Here is a 19,582-nt window from a genome sequence, read left to right as displayed (position 1 = left end):
TATATTATTCATTTTAAAAAAAAAAAAAAAACTTATGCACATTATAATATCGCTTCCTAAGTGGAAGTAAACTTTTTTTTTTCGTCCCCACCCTACTCAAACCCCTATTTTTTTCTTTTTTGCTCCATCATAGAAAAACTATTGAAAATGTAAATCAAACGTTAGACTACTTAATTCAAAATAATCTAAAATTGACCGAAAATGGTAGTGTAAATTCTAAAGTTAACCAAAAATAATAGCAAAATTATCCTTTTCTTATGATTCAGAAGCGCATAAATTATATTTATAAAAATTTGAAATAAGAATAAAAATTAACAGTAGCCTCAAAAGGGGCTATTTGTACACTTCAGGCTACATTGAAAACACACAGACGAAGTGCACAAATAGCCTATTTTAAGGGGACTATTAAGACATTCAGTTCTTGAAAACTATTTAGAGTTTGACTAACTAAATTTAGTGTGAACACGGTATACGGTCGTTAATCGTGAAACTAGCAGCTATGTCCAATTATAACTTATAAGTAGCTCAAAAATTGCTCAATTCAAAAAATATTACTAATATTAGTCAAATATTAATAATATTAGCCAATTAGCTATTTGTAGCAAAAAATGCCAAATTTTTGCTTTCTTTTGAGTGGGTGTTATTAGAATAGATTGGGTACATTTAAAGGAGCTCGAATCTCAGTTTTTGGGATGATTTGGTGAAGTTTTGAGGTGGTTTGAATTGAAAATTCGAAGTAAAAACTGAACATGAAAAAAATGATATGCCTATCACACCATATATCATTTGTGTATCACATAATTGTATCAATTGTGTATCACATGTATATCCATGTATACCTGTGTGTGAGATACATGCGTGATACATGTTTGATACATGTGTCACAGAAGATTTTTTTGAACTCGATTTAATTACGGAATTTGGTACAAAACCAGTCCAAATCACCTCCAATCTTCCTCAAATTTTGTATATTGACTTATCTATATGTTTTCAATGAATTACAACGATACCCATTGAAAAAGTTCCTTTTTGCTTAGATTTTTTGGAATATTGTTTTTTTTTTTTTTTGTATTTCATCACCCTATTTGCTACCTCATCCATGAAATTTCCTTTTCGTCTTGCATCTAAGATTGTTAATCACGCTTAAAAATATGAAAGGTGATTTTTGCATGTGATTCTTTGAGAGAAAGAACCTTATTTATTTGGTTTTTTAATTTTTATATGTACTTGGCTAGTTTTGCTAAGTCTATGACTAATAGCTAGAGGTTGGTAAGTTAAGACTTATTTGGATCATTTGTGTAAGTTTCCCTTGTTAATTTAGGACAATTTTAGCTATAATTTGTGTAGGAGACACAATTACAGATGCAGTTATGGAGTTCTTCTCAAGTTCAAATATGTATCAACCTATAAATTGTACAACAGTAACTCTTGTTCCTAAGGTGAAAAACCCTTCTAAAATTAATGAGTACAGGCCAATATCATGTTGCACAATACTTTACAAGATTATATCAAAGATTCTAACTAATAGATTACAAGGAGTGATGGATGGACTGGAGGATAAAAGTCAGTCTGCTTTTGTTCCTGGTAGACTGATAAATGACAACATAATACTTAGTCATGAGTTAATTAAAGGATATTGCAGAAAAGGTGTTTCTCCTAGATTCATGATGAAAATAGATATGAAGAAGGCTTATGACTCAGTTGAATGGGGTTATCTAGAACAAGTGTTGACATATCTGCAGCTGCCAGGGAGATTTGTGCAATGGATTATGAGCTGTGTAACAACAGTCTCATATTCCATCATAATTAATGGGCAGCCTACAAGGCCATTTCAAGCTAAGAAAGGATTGAGACAGGGAGATCCACTATCTCCTTACCTGTTTGTATTGGTTATGGAGTATCTGACAAGATTATTGAAGACACTCAAGAGGGACCCTAACTTCAACTACCATCCTAAATGTGGCAAACCGAACATAGTGCAATTGAGTTTTGCTGATGACTTATTACTGTTATGTCGAGGTGATGCTATATCTGTTCAGCTACTATTTAAGTGTTTTCAGCAGTTTTCAAAGGCTTCAGGGTTTGTGGCAAATGTTGATAAAAGCTCCATATTCTTCGGTGGAGTGCATGATGATCAACAACAGGAGATCTTACAAGCTCGGGGCTTTGTCAAAGGAACATTACCAGTTAGGTACTTGGGAGTACCTCTTAGCTCTAAGAGGTTGTCATTGGTGCAGTGCCAACCTCTGCTTGAAAAGATGCTAAGGAGAATCCAATCTTGGACATCAAAGTTCCTGTCCTATGCAGGAAGAATTTAGCTAACAAGAGTGTGCTATTCTCTATTCAAGTATTCTGGTCTCAGGTGTTTGTGCTGCCAAAGAAACTGATCCAACACATTGAAAGAGTATGTCGAACATTCCTATGGACTGGGGGTATAGAAGTATCAAGGAAAGCTCTATTGTCATGGGACAACTTGTGTAAACCTAAAGCAGCAGGTGACTTGAATTTACTTGATATAGAGGCATGGAATAAGGCAGCTATATGTAAACTCCTGTGGAACCTATGCAAGAAAAAAGATTGGGTGCAATGGATACATGTGTATCATAAGAAGCAGAATTCATTGTGGAGCATTGAACCAAAACAAGCTTCTTGGATGGTACAGAAGATCCTTCAAGCCAAACAATATTTTGAGGAAGCTGGTTATGCAGAGGAGGATGTAGAGGGGATAAGAAGTTTTTCTATTAAGACTATGTATGTGAAACTTAGAGGTGACTTTGTTAGAGTACCGTGGAGAAAACTGGTGTACAACAATGCTGGACTGCCAAAATGGAACTTTACAGTATTCCTAGCTGCACATCAAAGGCTGCTGACTAAAGACAGATTGAGGGGTTGGGGTTATGTGGAAGATGCAACATGTTAATTATGTAATACTGAGGAGGAAACCATTGATCACTTGTTCTTTAAATGTCCTTATTCCTCAAGTGTATGGACAGCAATTCTGCAATGGCAAGGGATTTAGAGGCAAACAATGACGTGGGCAAATAAAATTGAATGGGCAGGAAAATACTATAAGGGGAGGAGCACAACAGCTGAGTTGTATAAACTCATCCTGGCAGGAACTCTGTGCTACATATGACAAGAGAGGAATGGCGGAATTTTCAAAGGAGAACAACGATCAGAAGTAATACTAAGCAAAGCAATAACGCAAGACGTGCATGGGCGAGGAACTAGTAAACATCGGCTACAAAGAAGATTGATGGAACTTAACTACTATCCTAATGTACAATGAAATGTTTCTTGTAGTTAGTAGTTAGAACTGAGGCCAGGGGAATGAAAAGCTAAATTCTAGGGCTTATGTCCAGATTAAGCTCGATTGCAAGTTGTAAATATTTTCTGAGAAATGAAAGTTCTTTAATTACCAAAAAAAAAAGTCATCATTCGACGATCCACATTCATCATTTACAGAAATTTGCATTTTATTCTTCTAGAAATATTTACTTACTCAAAGCCTTTTTTTAATAATGTTAATGTTATTTTACAAAAATTATATATATTATATGACTCGGAATAAACGCGTCGCGAAACTAATTTTTGAAAAAGCTCACACTAATTAGTCATTACACATGGTTAGGTGGGGCCAATTTAATAGCCATAATTAACTAGAGCTTTCATACGAAGGGAATATAGTTAGGGGTTTTAGGAACCTAACACGAGTATAGTTCAAAGGGGTTTTGCCAAAACCTCAAATCCCCTAACAAAATTTTACCGCTATCACTCCATGTCCGACGATTTGGATTATCATGCTGTTTCAGCTTCCACAGAATCCCTCTCTGTTTCTTCCAACACCAAAGAACACCAACTTCAAACCGACTCCCATTCTTTCACAGAGAAGGCCATCTCTGATAAGACAAGCATTGATGATATCGACTGGAATCTCAATTTGGGTGCCTCTGAAGTCAAAGACAATACCCTTGTGCCCAAAGTTACAGATTTTCTGACCCAAAGTGGAATATTGGCTGATGAATCCATCAAGAAAGAAGAAGACAAGGGGAGTATTGAAGAGAATTTGTTGGGGTCCAAAGATGACGGGACTGTGCGGTGTTCACTGAAGATTGAAGTAATTGATGATACATCAATGTTTGATGTCTCTCAAGTTGGAAAAAGTTGCACTGTTGATCAAAGATCAGCAAAAAATAGGAAGAAAAAGAATGCAATTCATCAAGTGGAAAAAGAGAATGGAGAAAAAACGGTGGCAAGAAAAGCAAAACTTAGTAATATGGAAGAAGCCAAAGAAATGAATTTGAGGAAAGGAGGAGGAGAAGAGAAAAGGGTTTATTGTAGAAAGGAGTTGGAAATTTTGAGGTTTATTGGAATGGAAGAACAGAGGAAAAAGTGGGCTGAGGTGTACATGGGGCTTGATGATACTGTGCAAAAGAAGTACGATCGCCTCGTTGATTCTTATCCTCAAAAGCACATCCGCCGGCCTCGTAGACACGTTGGAAAAGAAAATGCCCCTGTGATTTCTGGTAAGTTTTTTCTACCCTTCTCTCAGCAACTTGTATTATCTGAATTTTCTTTTTTCTGCTTTGTTGAATAGTGGATTAGTGGTGTTGCTAATGCTGTTTGTTCTTTGGTACCTTGTGTTTCTTGAGAGTATAATTTACTATATTTCAGTAAAGATTACATTATGCTTTGTGGAACCTGATAGAAATAATTATTTTGTGAAGTTTAGCTAGTAGTAATATATTTGGAAGTTTGATAGTTAAACCTGACAGGGGTCAGTTGGTTACCGGGATAAAGATATTAATCACGGCATAAAATTCGGGATTATACTTATCCCATGTTTGATTGTGTGTATTAGCTAATACAATATAGTATAGGAGGTGAGATAGATAATCCCATGGTTATCAGGTTATGCCAAAATTATAATCTTATGGATATCCCAGACCTAAACCGAAGTACCGAACGACCCTCATTCTTTGTTAAATAGTGTTTATTTCTGTCAGCATGGTGGTACTACGTTAAGAGATTAACAGGTTGGATTATTGAATCCGTATGTTTCTTTCTAAAGTTATTCAAATGTAAAACAGGAGCTCATTCTATTTAAATCGATGTAGGAGCATTCAGTCCAGCCAAATTTAATTTGTATTGGTTTTTTCTCTTCTCAATTTTGATCGGTAAATAAGAAAATTATGTAAAAGAAAAGCATCTACAAGATGTAAAAATACATATGGTGATCCAGGAGTACTTGATTTCATTGGCAAATTGTAACAACAACAACAACAAACCCAATATGGTCCAACAAGTGCGATCTGAAGAGGGTAGAGAGTATGCAGATCTTACCCCTACAGTGAATGTAGAGGGGCTGTTTCCAGTAGACCCTCGTCACGAGGAAAGTTGTGAATAAAGCAGTAACAACAAGCAATAACGAGAACAAAAGAAAAGAAAAGAAGGGAAAATGAACAACATAAAGATAGAAATCTACAATATTAGAATATAAGACTGCCATTAATAACACCGGAAATGTCCGGAAACCCGCACAACTACCTATTAACCTACAACCTTAATCCTCAGCCTCCACACCTGCCTATTAAGGGTCATGTCTTTGGTCAGCTGAAGCAAAGCCATATGTTGCCTAAGCACCTCTCCCCAATACTTTTTTGGCCTACCTTTGCCTCTTCTAAGACCCACTGAGGACAACCTCCCATACTTCCTTACCGGGGCATCTGCGCTTCTCCTCTTGCCCAAACCATTTAAGTCTCGCTTCCGCATTTTATCCTCCATGGGGCCACTCCTACCTTGGCCCGAATATCCTCATTCTTAATCTTAGGTGGTATGCCTGCACATCCATCTCAATATCTTCATTTCTGCTACTTTCATTTTCTGGACATGAGAATTCTTGACTGGCCAACTCTTTGCCCCATACAACATAGTCGGTCTAACTACTACTTTGTAGAACTTACCTTTAAGTTTATGAGGCACATTCTTATCGCATAAGACACTGGATGCGAGCCTCCATTTCACCAATCCTGCACCAATATGATGTGTAACATCCTCGTCAATCTTTCAATTACCTTGAATTATAGACCCCATGTACTTGAAACTATCTTTCTTGGGGATGAGTTGTGTATCAAGCCTCACGTCCACGTCCGCTTCACTGGTCCCATCACTAAACTTACACTCCAAGTATTCTGTCTTGGTCCTACTTAACTTGAAACCTTTAGACTTTAGGGTCTGTCTCCAAACTTCCAGTCTCGCGTTAACACCACTTCGCGCTCGTTAATCAGTATCATCCGCAAATAACACCAGGACATATCCCCTTGAATGTGACGCGTCAGTGTATACAACGCGATAGAAAATAAAAATGGACTAAGAGCTAACCCCTGGTGCAACCCCATCACAATTGGAAAGTTGTCCGAGTCCCCTCCCTCTGACCTTACCCGAGTTTTAGCTCCTTCGTACATGTCTATAATCACCCTAGTATACGCTACAGGAACACCTCTAGCCTCAAAACATCTCCATAGAACCTGCCTTGGGACTTTATCGTATGCTTTCTCTAGATCAATAAATACCATGTGCACTTCTTCCTCTTCCTATACTGTTCCACCACCCTCACATAATGCATGTACATACACACACACACACACACACATATATATATATATATATATATATATATATATATATATATATATATATATGTCTTGCTAACCTACTACATGAAAGTAGTAAATTAGCATTATGCCCATTTTCTAATTCACTAAATTAACCCTGCCACCTCATTAAAATATGGACTGCTAAGGGATTTCTAGTCTTTAGCCTAAATTTTCCAATTTTCCTCCCTAAAATTCCCAAACCCAGCTTCTCTGATTTTATTTGCCTATTTCACTCCTAAAAATTGGGAGAGGAGCCTCGAGGAGTGAAATAGGAGGATGAAATCAGTGAAGATGAATTTGGGAATTGTAAGGAGGTAAATTGAATAATTTAGGCTAAAGACGAGAAAGCCCCTGAAAGTCCCTATTCAATGAGGTGGCAGGGATTATTTAGTGAATTAAAAAATGGGTACAATGCTAGCCTACTACCTTCATGTAGTAGGTTAGCTATATATAATAAAATTTGTATACCCAAAATCTGATCCTATGTTTTATGTCTATACATAGCCGTCATATATAATACAGCTAGCGTTTGTTGTGAATACGATACTTCAAACCCCGAATTTACCCGTTATGTTTTTTTTGAATGCGATATAGACCGAATTTGAAGGTTAGAATTAATTGTATTTATCCGAAATAGTTTTCCTTTTTCCGCAATGTCTTTCTTATTACTTTGAGATATTTAAAGAAAACCTTTTTTGGTAAATTATTGTTTGGTTATTTTTTTGTGAAAAGATTTAGCTAATAATTAGGATCTTCAAAATGTATTTATGTTTCATTTCTAAAGCTTATATAAAGGAGCTTCGTACATATGTTTCCTTACGAGAATTTTTCATATGATTCTTTGGCGAAACGATTAAAAAAACATAAAATGCATTTTGAAGATCATAATTATTAGCTAAATGTGACCACAACAACCAGTATAATTCTACAGGTGGGGTCTAGGGAGGGTAGTGTGTACGCATACCTTACCCCTACCCTGGGGTGGAGAGGCTGTTTTTGAAAGACGCTCGGCACGAGGAGACGAAAAGAGGCAATGGAACAGTAATAACAACATACATCAGGAGGATAGTACCAACGACCTAAGAATCAGAAAAATAAATGGAAATGGCAATATCAATAATCAGTACAATGGTAAGGTACTAGGAAACCGAAGCGAAAAAATAGTACGAAGTTACGAACACAATAAGTACCACTAGCAAACTAAAATAAGACACTAAGAGACTAGCCTAACACCCAGAACGGAGTAGAAAAATGCTCAACTACCTACTAACCTTCGACCCTAATGCTCGCCCTCTACACCTTCCTATCAAGAGCCATATCCTCGGTGAGCTGGAGCCGCGCTATGTCCTGCCTGATCACCTCTCCCCAATACTTTTAAGGCCGCCCTCTACCTCTTCTCATACCCGTCAAGGCCAACCGCTCACACCTCCTAACCGGGGCATCTAGGCTTCTCCTCTGCACGTGCTCGAACCATGTAAGCTTCACTTCTCGCATTTTGTCTTCCATGAGCGCAACCCCCATCTTCGTCCGAATATCTTCATTCCTAATTTTATCCAACTTAGTATGCCCGCACATCCACGACAACATCCTCATTTATGCTACGTTCATCTTCTGGATATGGGAATTCTTGACTGGCCAACACTCTGCCCCATACAACATGGCCGGTCTAACCATCGCTCAATAGAACTTGCCTTTCAGTTATGGTGGCACCTTTTTATCGCACAAGACGCCAGATGCTAACCTCCATTTCATCTATCCTGCTCCTATACGGTGTGTGACATCCTTGTCGATCTCCCAATAAGAAAGGGCTGAGCGCAAATCCTTGTTGTAACTCCATAACTACCGGAAAATACTCCAAGTCTCCCACTGTCCTAACCCGAGTCTTAGCTCCATTGTACATGTCCTTGATTACCATAATGTATGCTACCAGAACACATTAGCTAAATGTGACCAAACAATATAATTTACCAATTTTTAAAAAAAATCCCAAAGCAATAAGAAAGCCTTTGTGGGAAAAGAAAAACTATTTCGAATAGATATAATTAATCCTAACTTTCAACAGGGACGGCTCAGTGAATTTTGTGGCCTAAAGCTAAAATATATTAAAAGGCCCTTAAATTTTCATAAAATCCATATGATATAAGACGCAAAAAAGCCCACATGACTTTCGTCTAATGGTAAGAGCACAACGCATGATGTGTATGTTAGGCTGACATCACTTTTTCAAACTCTCCCGTGTACAAAGGTATTATTTAAGTAGAAAATGATAAAAGTCTAGGCTCATTATCCATCGAGTTCAAATCTTGTGTCAATGCTTTTGAGAATTTCTTAATTAAAAAAGATTTGACACAAAAGAACTTGCGTTCTGATGTATAGAACAATCAAATATGACAAAAAAAAGAAGCTAATTCAGAGAATCTGAGTTGAAATTAGAGAGGGAAATCAGCAAAACATAAATAAATAAAAAGTGCACCATATTATGAGAGAGAAGGTAAATATACTATTTAATTTAATAAGAGAAAAGTTATATCGATATTTACTAACACAATCATACAACCTCAATCAAATTTTAAAATGTAAAAGTTCGAAATTTTTTCTTAATAATAATCCTATTATTTATATAATACTAATATGGTGTTTTATAATTTTGGGGCCCTTAATATTTGGGGCCTAAGGCAAGGGCTTTATTTGCCTTTACCTTATAGCCGCCCCTAACTTTCAAATTCGGTCTAACGTGTCTATTTCAGAAAAAATCCTAACGGGCTACTTCGGTCTGAAGTATCCTATTCAACAAATGGTAGCGGTAATATATATCACAACTATGTATAGGCATAAAACATAGGATCGGATTTTGGGTGGGTGGGTGGGTGTGTGTGTGTGTGTATATATATACACACACATATATATATATATATATATGTATATATACACACATACATAAACATGCACTTAGTCGCTTATAAAAGCGACATCTCTTTGTCCGCTAAACATATAAGCCTGTGTGCAAAGTGAATGTTAGCTTTAGAAGCCGTTTGATCTTCACCTTTAAAATTGTTAGTTGTTTAAGGTCATGATTTTATCTTTTTCTGCCATTCCTCGCTGGCACTATTACTCGATATTTGTAAGAATGCCTAAAAACAACGAAGGTTCAGTCTCAAACAAGTTTAGGGTCTGCGATATGAATCCTCACTTCTTCCTTCAAGCTCAACTCAATATACTCATGAGTACCAAGAAAAAAAAGTGAAAGTGGAAGATAGGTTTATATAATACATAATAATAATAATAATAATAATAATAATAATAATAATAATAATAATAGAAGTTCTCTAGCAAATCTAAAACCTATTTCCGGCTAGTAGGTATGACATATATGGATTTTTTTCCCTCCGGTGTGCCTTATCTTTAACTAAGTCTGCATTAATTTCGAGGATTTGTAGGTCTTTAGACACAACCTCCATTCATGTGATTTTAGGTCTATCCTCCCTTTTATCACCTTCACTCACCATAGGTTTACACCTACGGACCGGACTATCTGTAGGTCAACGCGGGACATGATCAAACCACCTTCTCTCATTTTATTCTCAATGCGTGCTACTTGCACCTTCTGGCGAATGTGGTCATTCCTTATCTTATCTAACCTTGCATAATCACACATCAATCTTAGCATCCTCATCTCTGCAACACTCATTCTTGTTATATTAGACTTTAGCAGCCTAACATTTACTAGCTTATAAAATTGTTGGTCTTCTAATTATTCTATAGAACTTACCTTTCACTTTGATAGACATCCTTCTATTACATAACGCCCCAGTAGCACTTCTCCATTAAAACCATCCGGTTTTAATCCTATAAGTAACATCTTCATTTGTCATTTCATTCTCTTGAAACAAGATATCTAAGAATGCCTAAGAATAAAAAGAAAAATCTCAAATTCCTCTCCTTCCATTAAATTCTATCATTTTCTTAAATAAAAGTATTTCTTTTTAACACTTGGGGTAAAAGAGGAACCAAAGAGTGCTTCGTTCACCCAAAAAAAGCACAGCTCGTGCAGTGGCGAATTGTAGATTCTATACTCTTGACATCTTGAGAAGCTAGATCTTTCATGTCAAAAGTTTTTACTCTATTTCTTGCCTGTATGTGTTGTTTGCTTCTCTTATACATTTGTTCTGGTTGTGTCAATTTGATGGATTTCTAAATTTCTGTTGGCACAGGTGTTTTGGCAGCAAAAGAACAAGGAAAACATCTGAAAGTTTATACACAAAGAAACATTAGGAATCTGAAAGACTTCATGTTTTAACTAGCCATTAGGTCTTTTACTAAATGTACCCAGTTTGAGATAAAGGGTTGAAGGGAAGAGCATTTCTAACCATTGTACGATACCTCTGCTGTACAGAGAAGTGTTTGGGATGAACATTTATTCCTTATTTGCTCATATCTGACCCCAGTTATGATTCTGATTGTAGATAGCTAGCTCTTGTAATTGAAACGTTGATACTGTGCTAGTGCTGATGTGTTTATGTGTATCGTTTATGTAAGTAGAAAGTAGTACACTGGAAAATAGACTGCTAAAGTAAATGTGGGGTCTACTTGCAGTTGTAAAGGGAGTGAATTGATGAAATATCAGTTGCATTTGAAGTGAATAATACTCGACATGAAATTTGCTTTAGGATGATCTATTAGTTGATTTTTCTGGATTTACCGAGACCTGTAATAGAAGTAGCTGAATGTATGTAAATAATTGTTTATGCCTTTCAGGTAATGACCATTCAGAGCACTTGCATGATCAAGAATGCAATGATAATGAAGAAAGTGATGATAGCGATGATGATTATAGTAGCATTCAAAGACCTGCCTTTATAGTTACAGGAGAGCCGGACTTCGATTCTGGTCCTCCTGAAGATGGACTTGAGTATCTTCGGCGTGTCAGGTATCATCTTCTATCTGTCTTTAGTAGGATTGCTCTTAGCCTATGGTTGGTCAATGTTATGGCTCTTGCAGAAATTAAAAAGAATAAGGCTTAGATCTAGGATGACAAGTTGTGCTTGAAGTCGGTCTAGAGCTGGATGAACCTTTTCTGTTAGCTATTCCTGTAAATTTGTGAGTTAATTGCATTGCGATTATCTTATTTTATCCTTAAGATTTTTGCTCTAGAAAATGCAATTTGATATTTTGCATTCACTATAGTGCTTTCACTTGTTATCAGAGAGATGCAAGGTGCTTTCAACATCCCATATTGAATACCTGATTCCCTTGGATTATCCATCTATTCAACACCCACCTGTGCATGTCCAAACATATAGGCAATTCTTGGTTTTCTTCAAATGAACTACCAAGGCATCTGCTCAAAAAATCAGGTGATGGAATAATGTTGCCATGGACCTTAATTTTATCACCTAGGGCACCTTTGTTAATGTTTCTGTTGAAATCCAGATTGTTATTTTTTAGGAGCAGCTGTTTTGTTTCACTACCTCTGGGAAGGCAGTTGAGTCTAAATCTTTCTCGTTTCTGAAGACGTCACCTTTCCCCATGAGAGACTCAATCTTTGTTGCCAAGTCATTCTACCCTGAACTGTGTACAACACTACAACTTCTGGTAGAATGATTACACTTCTGCTGCCTTGAACACAACTATGCTTCACGTCCCTCTGAAGCTTTGTGAAAATTTCATACGGCATATGAAGTTTTCTGATCTTTCAACCCAATCGTACCATGCTTCACTGTCATAAGACTTGTTACCAGCTATGAAATAAATTCTTCTTTCCATCACTAATAGCGCTGTTTTTATCCGTTCCACTTTCATATCCCCTTTCCTCACATGCTCAATCAATCTTATGCAACGGCATACGTCAAGTGGTCAATTGCTGTCCTGTGAACTCCACTTTTATGCTACGTTTGCTTCGGTAAGGAGCAGGGAGTAGGGGAGACACTGAATTTTCTCAAGAGCTTTCAACTCTGCTGCTAGATTGACCGTGCCTTCTTTTCTCTGCCACAATAGGAATGCTAAGCATCTTTCGTGACTCTTATTGTCCCCCTCTAATTTTTCAGTCTTAAACTCTTGGTCAACAGTAATGTACCTGATGTATTTTACACTTATGGCAGATTAAGTTCTTGATTCGAGTTAAAGCTAAAAGAGAGGCTTTGTTTGACAATCTTATGAGTACTTTCAGTGAGCATTTGTTAGCTAAATTTTAAACACCTTTTGAGACTTGGTGGATATTTTTACAAGTTAGCTATAGACTTTGTATTTGCAAATTTCCTCATTTTCTGTAACCTGTTTGGCAGCCATGGCGTTAAGTTGGCTCTAAAATGATACATGTATGCTGAAATTGTCCTAGGTGGGAAGCATCACAGTTGCCCAAAGTGAAGGTTGCAAAGGTTGAAGGCAGTAGACTTAACAAAGAACAGACGTATTACATGCCCCAAATTCCTGATATTGCAAGCTGTCTAGAGCACTTGTTGCCGCTAAAGGAGTGGGAGGAAGCATTCCTTGCTGATTTTTCAGAGTTAAGACAGGTATTTTCTGCATATTTGCTTGAAGTATTTTTAGAAATGGATATGCAATAGTTGTTTTGAGTCATCCAAGTGTCAAAGTATCATATTACGAGCTCTGCTCGTTCCCTCTGAAAATATGATCAGAAATGCGTTGTTTTTATTGAGTTTTGGTGCTGGAAATGCTCCTGGCACACTTTGTATATATTTTTAATGGAAGGAACTTGTGGTTCGTTTCAGGCTTTATCACGTTTGCCGGCTAATATTGGAACTTCCAGCCAGCTGCATTCTGCAACTTTTGTTGATCAAGAACACTCTTCAAATCAGCTTCCTGAGAGCATTATTCTGGAAAAGTTTGATGGTTTAATGCCAGGAGAAGACGAGCCTTACCTATGTGATGCTGGTGATGATTCTGCCTTGGGAAATTCCATACCTAAGTCATCTCTTGCCGAAAAATTTGTCAACGGCCCTACCATATCTGTTATCTTACAAATGGATGCTGTAGCTCGCGTTACAATGTTAAGGAAGCGAATTACAGCTGTACAAAGCATGACCACTCTTTCAACGGACGACTGCTTATGGTTGTTTGCTCTGTGCACTGCGGTTGATACTCCTCTTGATGCCGATACATGTGCAGCCCTACGGTCATTACTCCGGAAATGTGCAACCTTGAGAGCTGACAAGTCCATACTCGATGATGAAGTTATTATGCTAAATATGTTGATCACAATATCTGGCAGATATTTTGGACAGTCAGAACAATGAAAATGTTTATACTTCATCAAAGAGCCCTGTTGAGGACTTGAACAAAATTCACTCCTGCAATTTTTCATCACTTTCCAGAGTTTTCTTTGGTCACGGTGTTCCCATGATAATGTATACTAAAAAATTAGAGTTCTGTATTATAGTTCATTTTCTCCAACTTCTGTCAGAACTAGTTTTTTACACTAGAAGGAAACCTCGTTTAGTGATTCCATCTTATGTACAGTACTAACGTGCGCGCATACAAACATGGGATTCTTCAGAACCAGTGCCTCTGAAGTTCTCTAAAGCGTCCAATCTGTGTCATTGATATTAAACTATTACTGGTTGTTTATGGTCGAGGTATGTGGGAATTATAATCCAGGAATTGTCAATCTGTTAATAATAATAAAAAAGGACCATATTTGCTGTCACACCTCCTTTTTTACACACCTAACCCGAAGGATAATGTATAAGGGAGTTTTTCCATTTTAAGTGACATTATTCGAATTGGGATTATTTATTTATTCAGAGTCGCCACTTGGGATAGGTTTGGCTTTTGATGTCCCAAGTCACCGGTTTATCTTGAATCCCAAATCGAGGAAAATTCGACTTCCCGAATGGAGTCTGCGAACCAGAAATTCTGAATAAGGAATTCTGTTGACCCGGGGAAGGTGTTAGGCACCCCCGGACCCCGTGGTTCTAGCACGGTCGCGTAAACTATTATAATTGGCTAAAATCTGATTTTAATACATGTCATCCTATAGTGCAATTTTAGCATTATTCACCGCTTTTAATTAAAAATTTTTAAGAAAGTGAACATCGTTTAAAACATGTTTTTGGATCACGTCACATGAAATGAACCCGGATCCTCGACACATTTTATTCAACGTTTTGGGATTTCGATTTGGGTCGCATGAAATGCCCACCCGAATTTAGGAAGGTAAAGTTATTAAAAAGCGCGCCTAATGTGACTAACGTGTTATTAACTTTGCGGGAGGCCATGAAAATTCGCTAAACGGCGCGTCCCGGTTTCTAAGTATTTTAATATAAGTATTTAAAGAGGGCCACGCAATTTGTGAATTTTATTTGGCGCGGCGCACCTCATTTTTATTTTTAAAAGCCAACCAAAAAGAACTACGATTTTCTATTAAATGTTGTCTCTAAAAAAGGGCCTTAATTAATTAGCATTATAAAATTCAGGCCTCCGGTTCAAGTCCAAATTTAAACAAGAGGGAAACCTCTTAATTCAAATTCGCTACTTAACTCGGAAGGCCCAAAACCTGTGTTACGAAATTAATCTCATAACCTTAGTGTGAATCCAAGCCTTCAGCATTTTTGGGCTTCGAATTTAGTCCAGGAAGAAAGAAGATACAGTCAGATTCACGTTGGGCCTTGTACGAATAAATTCAGGCCCAAACTTAACAACCGGGCTTAACAAATTGCAAGTAGCCGAACTGTTTCCAAATTTATCCAAATCAATGCATGCCAACCTTAAATCCAAATTTAGCACGCACATTCAACTCGCTTGATGACCTAACACACTCATTTGAATATTAGCAGCCTCTATATTGAAATACTGATTTTTATTTTTTAAACCTTTATAACATTGAATTTTGGACCTCATTAATCTCAATAAAACCAAAACAGCTCGACGTCTAAACAAATCAGATTTGATTGTTAATTTTAAAGCTCAGATTCCTTTATCTACTTATCTATTGTCGAGTTTCTGGACATTAACAGTAGTTTAAACTTCATTTATCACCAAGGGCTAAAAACTGGAAACATTGCCTGAACTTAGCAAATTAATCGTGAATGTAAATGCCAAATGTATCTACCAAAAAGTCCAATTATATAATCTGATGGAAGTTCAACTATTATGACCTTCAAATCCTAACTAATACAGCTATTTAGTACTCTAAGTAATGAACTGATTACAGCTATACATAACATGTAGACTCAACACTTGAATCGATAACTAACACTTGAATTGATAGAATTCAACTAGAGTTGAAGATAAAAAGTTTGAAAATAAGTCCTGTCTGAATTAATCCAATGAAACGAATTAGATGAAAACGTATCAGTCTACAGTCCATTGTTATGTTAATACAAACCAAAAGCTAAAGTATACTAGACAAATACATATATCAATTAGCATCTATCCAACTATTGACAGATAATGATCCAAACGAGCACATATCAGGAAGCCAATTCGTGAGTACGTTTTATTTCAGTTCCAACTCAAAAGCTACATCGAGGCAAATTCAAGTTGTGTACCTGGAATTGAATGAACAAAGGAACAAGAGGAAATCAACAATGTTAAACAGCAAGGAAAAGGTAACAGCAGTAGTTGAAATCAACAAACAGGATCAATGCTGATCCCAACACAGCATCACAATGGCCCAGGACTGAATGACAAAGGAATAGCACAACAAAGTAGCCACAATAGACTTGATTGAACCCAAGTAGACTCGAAATTAAACCCAGGCCATTTCTGAAACTTCAGCAACCAGAAATATATCCTTATCTAAGCTAGAACTTTGAACTAACAACTGAAACTCTAAATTAATCTAAGGGAAACTTCAATGGAATAGTATTTTTGGAGTTTTTGTGTTATTTTTGGTTTTTTTGGAAGATTTTAGATCTAGAAGGAACTCTCACTCTCAGATTTCAAACTCTTTGTTTTTGAATTTGAATTTGAAATTTTCAGACTCCAAAAACTTGTAGAAACTTTTGGGGGGAATTTTTCAGATGCAAAAACTTGTGAAATAAGGCATAGGGCATGCCTTTTATAGGCAAAACTAAGGGCTTCTCTCAGATTTTCAGTTTACACCTTAGCCCCTCTTTTATTTTCAATTTTTAGCTAGTTAGTCCCTAAGGTTTTGACTTGTTTCTCAAGTTAAACACTAAACTACTGACATTCTAATTAAAACCCTCCTCTAGAAGATTCTAGGAGGTTCTAGTTTAGTTACTACAATATTCTTTCTATCTAAATGCCTAAATTGACCTTTTATTTAATCTGAAATTACAAACCTAGGCTAACTAAACCCCATCCTTTTACCCTAGTTTGAATTTGACTATAGCTAAACACAAGGATTCTGAATTCAGCTATATCCAAACAACTAAACTAATAAAATCTAACTAACAGCAACAATAAGAAATTACTAACTAAATCAAACACTGAAATAATAAAAATTAAAATCGAACACTGACTAAAAAGGATTGACTAAACAGGATTGCCTAAAAAATTAAAGCCTAATAGAACATATATCAAAACAGAATCAAACAAAAATTAAACTAAAATTAGAAATTACAAAAACGGGATTAACCAAATCAAAACAAAAAATTAAACTAAAAAAATCAAAACAACCACAAGAACAGAATCAATCAAAAAAAAAAAAATCAAAGAAATAATCAGAACAGGAAGAAAACTTACTGATTTGGTCTTCATCTTGATCGACTCTCGAAATTGACTTTCAGTTAATGTTATATGTTTATTTTGTTGAAATAAACGTATAACATTAATTAAAAATCATTCGAGTATTTGAAATTCCCAAAAACAGGTTATATTTTTTAAAACCCTAGATCTAAAATTCATGGGGTTCCACTTGGATTTGAAGGGTTCTGGTTTGGGATTTGGGAAGAGGGAGGTTAGGAGGGTATAGGGTGTGATTTTTGGGAGTTTTGGAGGAGTTAGGGTTTTGGTCCGAGCTTTCGATTTGATATTCGAAGCGGTTGGCTCGGATTTGAAGGGAAATAAGGTTGGATATGGACTGGGGAGAGGAAGACGGAGCTATGGTGAAAATTTGGAGTTATTTGGAGTTTCGCCGCCGGCGGAGGCGATTTCCGGCCGGTGGCGAGTGGCAGAGGGACGGTGGTGATATTAGGGGTGTTCTGAGATGATAGTGAGAAGGGGGGGGGGGGGTAAGGAAATCCGACAATTATATATTAAGTTTACCCTAGTTCTGAGCCGTTGGATCATGTATCCTCGACGGCTCAGATCTTATGGCTCAAAACGACGTCGTTTCGATTAAAATGGTGCTGGACCGGTGGCTTTGGGTTGGGTTTGGTCCGGTTGAATGTTATTTTAATTGGGCTAAACGAATTGTTGTGAGTAAAGGCCCAAAAATGACTGGCCTGTTTTCCCTCTTCTCTTTATCTTTTACTCATTTTTATTTCTTTTTGTTTTATTAAATGCAAAATTAATAAAGACCTGAACCAATTCTGAAATTAAACTAATTAAAGTTCTAAAATTAACTAGATCCTAATTTTAAAAAGGAAAATTAAACAAAAAATGAAATTAAAGGTAAAAATATAAAAAGGACTATTTTTTTTTATTTTTTCTCCATTTTTGTAATGCTAATTGACTAATAAATATACTGAAATGAGGTCCTAAATGCAAGCGTACTATTTTGTATTTTTTACGAATTATATCAATTAATAATGCACAAAAATGCAAACAATTACAAAGTCATACAATTAATTCCCAAAAATTCAAATAATAAAAGAGAAATCCTAATTTTAATGAATTCTATAGGAATAGTTCAAGCGAGGCAAAAATCACGTGCTCACATTTGCCCCTCTATTATCGAAAGTAAGCTATATTTACCATTCGTTTCAGTTTCTTAGTATAACTATCCTTACCGTCATACTTTTGGATCATATTTAACCCCATATCCATTTTTAATTAAAACTCACCAGACTCATACGAATAACTCACCCATTCCAATAATAAGGAATTTTCAAAAATCACTATACTTTAGAGGCTATTTATGCGGCGCAACAATTGTTTCCATTTTTTACTATTCGTAGCCAAATGCGCGCACTTAAGGGTATATTCATTGTATTCGTTTGCGCAACAAATACATGCGTCAACTATATTCGTTCTCGCAATTAATATAACCTGTATCAACTGTTTTCGTACGGGCAATGAATACAATCAAAGGCGAAATACAGAAATACATGGATGTATGATTGTGTTTTTTGATAATTCTATTCTTGTTTTCACATATTAAATGTATTTTTCTAGATACAATCAATACAGCCGAATACAAGCTAGAAAAATACATTTAATATGTGAAAACAAGAATACAATTATAAAAAAACTCAATCATACACTATATCAAAAAGCAACAACATCGATAAAAAAAGTCAAATACAGTCAAATGCAACTACATTCTCAACCATACACTATATGATAAAACATCAAAAATAGAATTGTGAAGTTGTTCCATTTCTGGTTGCATCTCCACTAGGGGCGACCGAATTGGTCCATCTGATGTCCCATTAACTTCAGAAGAGAACTAAAGAATTTATATGGATCAACTATTTAGAGGAAGTAAAAATGGGAAAATCCTCGGCGGTGGCTACAGGATCATTGACGGACTCAGAGTCAACTAAGCTGGAGAAGGAGTCAAATTTAGGAAGAGAGACGAGGGAGTATCCAAGATAGGGTTAGAAACCCTTAGAGAGGGTATTTGCTATAATACCCAAAGTGTGGCTAGAAATTATGATTATTTTAAAGTGCATTTATTTATGATAAATATAGTGTATAAGTTAGTTATGGGATGTGATCACACTAGACCAGGATACAGATCTCGCCCACAAAAATTATCTCCACCATGTCCATGTTGATTCCATCTGTGATCCACAGGAGCTATATTTCTGGCAAACACAAGCAAAAACAGTGGCGAAGAA

The 19,582-nt window shown here is 36.3% G+C and overlaps 1 protein-coding gene across 1 annotated transcript; it reads left to right on the top strand.

The window, feature by feature from the left end:
• The first annotated feature begins 3,690 nt into the window (after positions 1-3,690).
• LOC109220567 lies at positions 3,691-14,247 on the top strand. Its single transcript, XM_019385028.1, has 4 exons — positions 3,691-4,526; positions 11,412-11,583; positions 12,991-13,168; positions 13,385-14,247. Exons 1-4 carry the CDS (start codon positions 3,779-3,781, stop codon positions 13,907-13,909), a joined length of 1,623 nt encoding a protein of 540 aa, XP_019240573.1. The 5' UTR covers positions 3,691-3,778; the 3' UTR covers positions 13,910-14,247.
• Positions 14,248-19,582: the final 5,335 nt, after the last annotated feature.

The sequence above is a fragment of the Nicotiana attenuata genome, unplaced genomic scaffold (assembly GCF_001879085.1).
Source record: "Nicotiana attenuata strain UT unplaced genomic scaffold, NIATTr2, whole genome shotgun sequence".
Taxonomy (NCBI): Eukaryota; Viridiplantae; Streptophyta; class Magnoliopsida; order Solanales; family Solanaceae; genus Nicotiana; species Nicotiana attenuata.
Note: the sequence above shows the minus strand (reverse complement) of the source record. Positions and strands in the feature narration are given on the sequence as shown.

Coding starts and splice junctions, on each gene's coding strand:
- LOC109220567 (XM_019385028.1), top strand. CDS start 3,779: ATGTCCGACGATTTGGATTATCATGCTGTTTCAGCTTCCACAGAATCC. Junction 11,584..12,990: donor GAGTATCTTCGGCGTGTCAG/GTATCATCTTCT, acceptor AAATTGTCCTAG/GTGGGAAGCATCACAGTTGC. Junction 13,169..13,384: donor ATTTTTCAGAGTTAAGACAG/GTATTTTCTGCA, acceptor GGTTCGTTTCAG/GCTTTATCACGTTTGCCGGC.